The sequence below is a fragment of the Cibotium barometz genome, chromosome 64, assembly GCF_041138505.1.
Source record: "Cibotium barometz isolate CiBa-2024 chromosome 64, ASM4113850v1, whole genome shotgun sequence".
Taxonomy (NCBI): domain Eukaryota; kingdom Viridiplantae; phylum Streptophyta; class Polypodiopsida; order Cyatheales; family Cibotiaceae; genus Cibotium; species Cibotium barometz.
Window position 1 is genome coordinate 30,761,762 of NC_141109.1, and position 7,530 is coordinate 30,769,291.

The 7,530-nt window shown below is 41.4% G+C and overlaps 1 protein-coding gene across 1 annotated transcript; it reads right to left on the reverse strand.

Annotated features, from left to right (window-relative positions):
- Positions 1 to 296: 296 nt before the first annotated feature.
- LOC147603521 (uncharacterized) lies at positions 297 to 3,308 on the reverse strand. Its single transcript, XM_086796888.1, has one exon. It carries the CDS (start codon positions 2,457 to 2,459, stop codon positions 864 to 866), a length of 1,596 nt encoding a protein of 531 aa, XP_086653014.1. The 5' UTR covers positions 2,460 to 3,308; the 3' UTR covers positions 297 to 863.
- Between the last annotated feature and the right edge of the window lie 4,222 nt (positions 3,309 to 7,530).

A 7,530-nucleotide genomic window follows, 5' to 3' on the forward strand; every position in this document is an offset into this window, starting at 1 on the left:
TATACATGCTTGGGGTAATTTGCAATACAAATGGCAAATACATAGCACAACATGCAAGGTTAACCCAAAAAAGCAACTGTAAGATTTGCTTATGGTAAAGAAGCTTGCAAAATCTGGAGCTGTACATAGAATCACAGTAAAGCAAAACCATCCACTTACAAAAGACCATTAAAAATAAGGGTCTCTGCTAAACCAAAAAAAAAGAGGTTTCCAGAAATAGTCCATTGTTTTGCTTCTTCTAATACTACTTTTTGATGACAATTGGGGGTTGGGGGGGGGGGGGGGGGGGGGGGGGGGGAAGATGGGATGTTTGTATGGTGATCTTTTTTCCTTCTGAGACAACTTGCTTTTCCAAGTCCTCATCGCTCATCAGCTGCGGTTCTTTCCCTTGCCACTGTTGTTGGAAACTGTGATAAAACACAAAAGGTTTTCTCTCCCTTCTTCATGTAAAACATCAATGATGATGACAATGTCATGCAACAACAAAGATGATCATCATCATAAGTTGTGGCCATGATCATGATGCTCATGTGTTGTTTCTTTCCTACATCATGTATTTGCCATGATCATGATCATGATTACACATTGTTGCCTATGATGCTGCTTCACAAATTGATAATAATAATGATGTCCATCCCTGGATCCTGTGTTTGTCCATGATAATGCTATGATAATAATGATGTGCATGTTGTTGTTCCTCCATCTCTGCATCCTTTTGTTCCTCTTCTTCTTCAGGTTCTGTTCAGGTTGTTGTTCCTCCATCTCTGCATCCTTTTGTCCCTCTTCTTCTTCAGGTTCTGTTCAGCATCAATGAAGAGTTGAAACAAGAAGCAAGAACCCAACACCAGCTTGATGCTGCATGTCTAGCTGCATAGAGGACACATGATGAGCCCATTCTCATTGCATTTACTGCATCTCACAACTTGATCCAACTCATCCAAAACCTTGCAACTGCCATTGCAAGTGGGGCAAGGGATGAACCTCACATCAGCACAGACCTTGCACACCTTCCGAAACATGCCGAAACATGGTAAGTCTTCAATTAACCTAATAAGAGCACCATCTTCATGCAATTGCCTGACATCTTCTGCCCCCCCTATGTATCTCCCCTTGATAAACAGACTTGGAACGTGCAACCTCTTGTTGTCCAAGAGCTCTGTGAGCTCTTCTCTGAACTTTGAATGCATCCATACATCCCTCTCATCCACATAAACACCCAGCCCTTGCAAAATGAGCCTCAAATCACAGCATTCTTCATACGTCTTCCTGACTCCTCTCAAGCTGGTAAAGTACAACACCACTTTCTCTTCACCTCTGGGTGGGCATCTAGGCTCAAAGCTCTCCAAATCATATGATAATCTGCTTACCTTCAGCTCCCTGTCCCATGATGAGACCTTCTCTTTCTTCATCAATAAAGTGTGAGGTAGTTTTTCCTTAGGTGTGGCTACAAGCTGTGATTGTGGGCTTTCGGCATCTGAGCTGGTCTCTGATGACACCCATGTGTGATTACCCGACGTAGATGAAGAGTTCGTTGAGCTTCCTGCGTTATTGCCATTCATAAGCATCCAATCATCTTGGGGCAGAGCAGTGGCCTGTAAGGCTTGCTCAAACGTGGCCATGAGGGATGGATCAAAGAGGGGGCTGCTAGAACCCATCATGGGGCTCTTCAAAGGACTCCTTATGGGGCTTTTCAATGGACTCTTCATGGGGCTCTTCAAAGGGCTCCTCATTGGGCTCTTCAAAGGGCTTTTAATCTCAGAATACCCTGAAAATTCATTGTAAAAAAGCTCTTCTCCACTGAAACTCAAGCTTGATTGATGACCAGAACCAAACTTTCTTTGTGCAGAAGTCTGCCTTTCCTCTTCCTCTTGCGAGAAGTACTTTCTCAAAACAGGGGACCCCATGTCTGCAAAGCAAGAATCAAGCTCATGGACAGTGTTGAAAGACAATGATCTGTCGACAACACACCGTTTTTCCGTCGTCCTTAGGGGTGAGGGTGTTCTGCCACCATCTTCATGAAGGCTCTCCATGAGCTCCCATGTGTTGATGGTCTCAAAGTCATCGTCACTCTCAGGCACCTCTTCAACTGGATTAAGCTTCATGTTGTACTTCAAATGTATATCAGGAAAAGCAAAATCTTCATGTGATTCATGTCCAAAAGCATGATTATCCTTTACTGTATAGTGATTATCCTCCACTGTATCATGATGATCCTTAACTGATGCAAGCTTGTCTCGCAGAATGCGTACAAAGCTGCCTGTGTTGGCTTGTTCGCCCGGTTTTCCCAAGTTGATGATGCCATAGGAGCTTGATGTCAAGGAGACAACGTGGGAGCTATCTTCTTCTCTCTCTGCAGGGTAATGGATAGGTGCGGAGACACTGCGTGACAGAGGGGCATACCAGCTCTCTCTTGCTGCGCGCTTGCGGGCAGCAGCTTCTTTTGAAGATGTACAACCCATGATGTTATTAGCTAAGACTTTGATATGCTTCCAGAAGAGTAATGATGGTGGCTATGAGAGCTACAGAACCCAAGTTTGCTCTTGGAAAGAATGCACAGAATTCGTTTGCAGAGAGCTGTTGTGCGGATTTCCGATGCTAAACGGGAAAATGAAAAATTTAATGCTGCCCCGAAGATGTATTTAAGCAGAATTACGAGGAAAATGCTGCGAAAACAGGAATTTTAATTCTGCCCGCAGCAATAAATGAGATATTGATTGATGACCAGAACTGCGGGAAAACTGCCCAAAGCCGGGAAGTGTGCGAAAAATTGCCGCCCGCAGCTGCTAAATTGCTGCCCAACACAAGTATTTTGCGCAAATCAATCGCTAGCTGCTGCCCGCATCTGCAGACGTGCTACCCGAGACGAAGATTCGGGCAACGGTAGGCTGGAGGGACTGGAGGAATTGAACGGAATAAGCAGAAAAAGCTGCCCAAAACTGTAAGCACTGTGCCCACTGTGGCAGATTAAGCAGGGAAGATTGCCCAAAACTGCGAAAGCGCTGCTCAATGAGGGATCAAGCAGAAAGCGCCGCCTGAAAGACAGGGTAAGCGAGATTAAGCGGGAAAAGCATGCCGAAACTGCAAAAGATGGTAATCTCTGTGAGGGATTCGGGCAGGATGAGGCAGGAAGATGGTGCCCAAAACTACATAGAACAGCACCCAACACAGAGTCGCTACTCTCTCTCTCGCTCGCTCGCTCTCTCTGTGTACCCCTCTCTCTCTCTCTCTCTTTCTCAGTAGCAAAATGAAATGAAAGAAGGTGAAGGAAGAGGAAGGTCCAGCTATGGCGGCATGCAGGAAAACGTATAAAAAAGGGGGGAGCAAGCGCGTGCAGGCCCTTCCAACGACTCCTTAACCCCCCCTGTGGCGAATTATTCAAACCACGACACCGACCTAGCCTACCTTAAGCATCGACATTTTCTACTCCCATATGTGACCACCTCACAAATGTCAAACGGTCCCTGCCCCATTCACATTGCCTGCTCCAAGGGCCGCGTCCACCCCCATGCCCTGCCCTAGCACTTGCTTCCCCAAGGCTCCACACCAACCACCCTCCTTTGGTCTCTTCCAACCAAGTCAGAGCTCTCACCCACTCTGATTTACGACTTCGCGACTTATTCTTGATCTTGTTGAATCTTGTTGACAGTAATGCTATCCCGTGTAAACATAGCTTCTGGGAAAAAAAAATGGAGTCGTTCTAACAAAAAGCTGTCATTTGCTATGTAGCTCCACTTCCTCCAAGTCCAAGTCTAAGCTAGTCTTGCCTGTAAATCCCTTCACTTACAAACACTTGCAAAACTTGAAGGTCATCATGGAAGTCCAAATTTGGTGCATGGAACATGCTAGCTAACAAAAAGCTGTCATTTGCTATGTAGCTCCACTTCCTCCAAGTCCAAGTCTAAGCTAGTCTTGCCTGTAAATCCCTTCACTTACAAACACTTGCAAAACTTGAAGGTCATCATGGAAGTCCAAATTTGGTGCATGGAACATGCTAGCTAACTAAACTTTCAAGTTTTCTAATTCAACACGGGGCACAAGCCCCACTAGGCTTGCTTTTTGATGGCCTTCATGCCATTTTTTGCCTTTTGGCCCTCAAAGACATGCAAAAATACTTAAAACCCGTTAAAAATTACATGTAATTTGTGAAAAAACCTACATATTTTCCTCATCTCGCTAAAATTGACAAAAAAAATTAATCGTCAAAACGCAATTGTGACCCCCCACCTTTGTAGCGTGAGTCATGTATATAACATAGGGGGATTCACAAAGGGGCAATGTAGATGCCAGGGTTCTTACCCAAGAAGCATATATGGAAAGAGAGCAAAGTTGGCAAACTAGTTCATTCACAAAAAAAAAAAAAAAATCAACTCCCTTGTGTAGTGTCTTCATAAAGGGGCAATGTAGATGCAAAGGTCCTTACCCAAGAAGCACTTGTATGTGGGGAAAGAGAGCAAAGTTAGCAAACCACTTCATTCACTTAAAAAATCCACTCTCTTGCATAGTGTCTTCATGCCAACCCATGCTTAGACAACTTTATAGTAGCAATAAAATGAACCCCACGACATCATGACCTCATGCTTGGTATTTGCACTAGGGCTATGATACAACCGAGGCTCCTCATGAGAATAATGGGAAGCTCCCACGATAGGCACAAGGCCTTCACATATAGTTCAGATGTGTGGCTTATGCTCTATGTCTATGGATGAGGAAGATTGCATGTAAATAGGAGTTCCATGATCAAGGTGGAATAATTGCATCCTACATGGCATTTCCATCCATAAATGTGTAAAAAGGTCTATGAGAATGTTGCCCACCCTCGTCCAACATTATTTGTGAAAGCCATTGTTGCTCATGACTCTTAGCCATAAAATCTAGTACTCAAATTTGATTGTTCATCCACCACCACCCTATTTTAAGTGGGCTCATAACACAATGTGGAATTTCAGGGGCTTTACACATATGCTCTAGAATCCTCAGCTTTCCTCTTTAAAAAAAAGGGTGGGGGAAGACTATGTGTCGTCCACGAGCTTGGGCGCATAGATCTACCCCATTTTATGGGATTTCCCTCCCTTTTGTGGGGGTGGGGGGTAATGTGTAAAACCCTTCTTCTTCTTTTTTGTGAGCGTGGATATTGAAATTACATGCCAACACTTTCCACTGTGGGAGTGGGTAGATTTAACCCAACACCTCCATTTTTGAAAGTTTGGGTGCTACCACATGAGCTATAACCTAGGAGGCATGCTATGAGATTTTATTAAGCATTTTTTTATATTTGGATTGGCAAACAGCCTATTGAATGCATTTTGTAAATCTCAATAAGTTGCCTACTATTAGGCTCACAATAATATGAGATTTTTACTCTATATCTCAAAAAGTTGCATTTTGTGTATCTCAATAAATTGCCTACCATTAGGTTTAGAACAATAAGATTTTTTTAACTCTATAACTCAATAAGTTGCATTTTGTATATCTCAATAAATTGCCTACCATTAGGTTTAGAACAATATGAGATTTGTACTCTACTCCCTTCCCTATGTTCTCCCTAGTATATACTTTTTCTTGTGAAATCAAGTCATGCTATCTATAGCACAATGTCACGTCTCATACTAATATCATTAATACTCTATGTTCTTGGAGTGTCACCCACTTGATGATGTTTAGCTTTGAATGCTTTTGGCCCATACTTTACTTACTAGGTCTATTGTTTCACACAAAGAGCATTCTCCACCTTCGTCCATACCATGGATCACACCCTTTCCATGTGGTGCTTCGTGCACACACCAAAGAGCATTCTCCACCTTCGTCCATACCATGGATCACACCCTTTCCATGTGGCGCTTCGTGCACACTTTTTACATCTTGTCACACCCTTTTCATGCCATATTTTTAAGCATTACTTTTTGCATATATGAGGTACATTCTAACTCCCTTGTGGTAGGATACTTGGCATCCTCCTTCATTTGATCACTTCTATGCAAGATAGAATATACGATATTTTTTTATATAAAGTTGTGATTAGCCCAAATTACACAAAGTCAATGTAAAGTTGTGATGGGCCCTAATTACACAAAGTCAATGTAAGGTTGGAAAGTTTAGCCAAGATAAAAGCTAGTGAGGTTCAAGCTCAATGATTTACATGATTATATGTAATCCAACAAAGTTATTCCACTATAGCAATATCCTCAAAATATTCAAAGCTATTCAAATCTAATGCACACAAATATCTCAAGTTTAACTCACTCTAATTGCATGTAAAGAACTCAAAAGTAAACTCATATACTTAATATAATGCACACCTTGTCTCGTGATAATGCACTTAAGATAATGTGCTTAAGATAATGCACATCTTGTCTCGTGATGCCTTAAAAAAATGTATCCAAATCCTTTTAAACCATACGAATGTGAGAATACGTGCACCAATGCGTGAACAATTGTACTTGAGAATAAAAATTAATGGTCTTCTTTTATGATTCAAGTACTTTGAAGAATGTTCAACTTGGATAATTCTCTGTGAATTTTCATATAGGGATTCTATATGCAGCAGCTCAAAAGGCAATTTTACAATTTAGGTTTTAAAAAGATGAACAGTTCAAGTTCAAATGTACATATAAAAGTAAAGCACTAAATAGGAATATCATTATAACTATGAATAAGCAAGCAACATGCAAAATTCATAAGCATGACTAAATCTTTGGCCCAATGCAAGTGAACTACAAATTGGCACCTTGATCTAGCTTGGCACAAACTACTTCAACACCATTTTCTTAAAGATAATGTGACAATGAAAGGAATCTATGGAAAGTTATAGTACCCCTTTTAATCATGGTATATGTAAAATCTTTCATGCCACACCAACAACCACAAAAATATCATATAATGTTGAAATCTGAGCATAATGATGAGCTATGGTGGATCATACACTAGAATCAACATCATTAACAAAGTGATTAGAAAATTATTAAGATGTAATTAGTGAATAATTAGCAAATAGATTAATGTAGGCATGGATACTCAAAAACCAGCAAATTCTCATTTGGGCTATGCCTCAATTTATAGAGTTTACATCAAGCATCAAATCCCATTGATTTCTCCATGATTCACTCCCAGAATATCTCCACCTTTTGCCTGATTCTCTCCACCTCTTCTCTTTTCCCTGAATATCTCCCAGAATAACTCCACACTTCCCAGAATATCTCCACACTTTCTAAATCTTCTCATGCTACCCTTTATTCTCTCCCAGTAGATCCTTCTCACCTTTTCACAGGTTCTTTCACATTTACATCTTCTCTTTTACAGCCTCTAACCAAGGGCTTGTTCCCGCACACTTTCTAAATCTTCTCATGCTACCCTTTATTCTCTCCCAGTAGATTCTTCTCACCTTTTCACAGGTTCTTTCACATTTACATCTTCTCTTTTACAGCCTCTAACCAAGGGCTTGTTCCCGCACACACCCTATTCACTTGTATTTTCAACATATAATACCTTTCTTCTTTTGAGAGGGAATATGATTCTATGTATTAACATAGACCA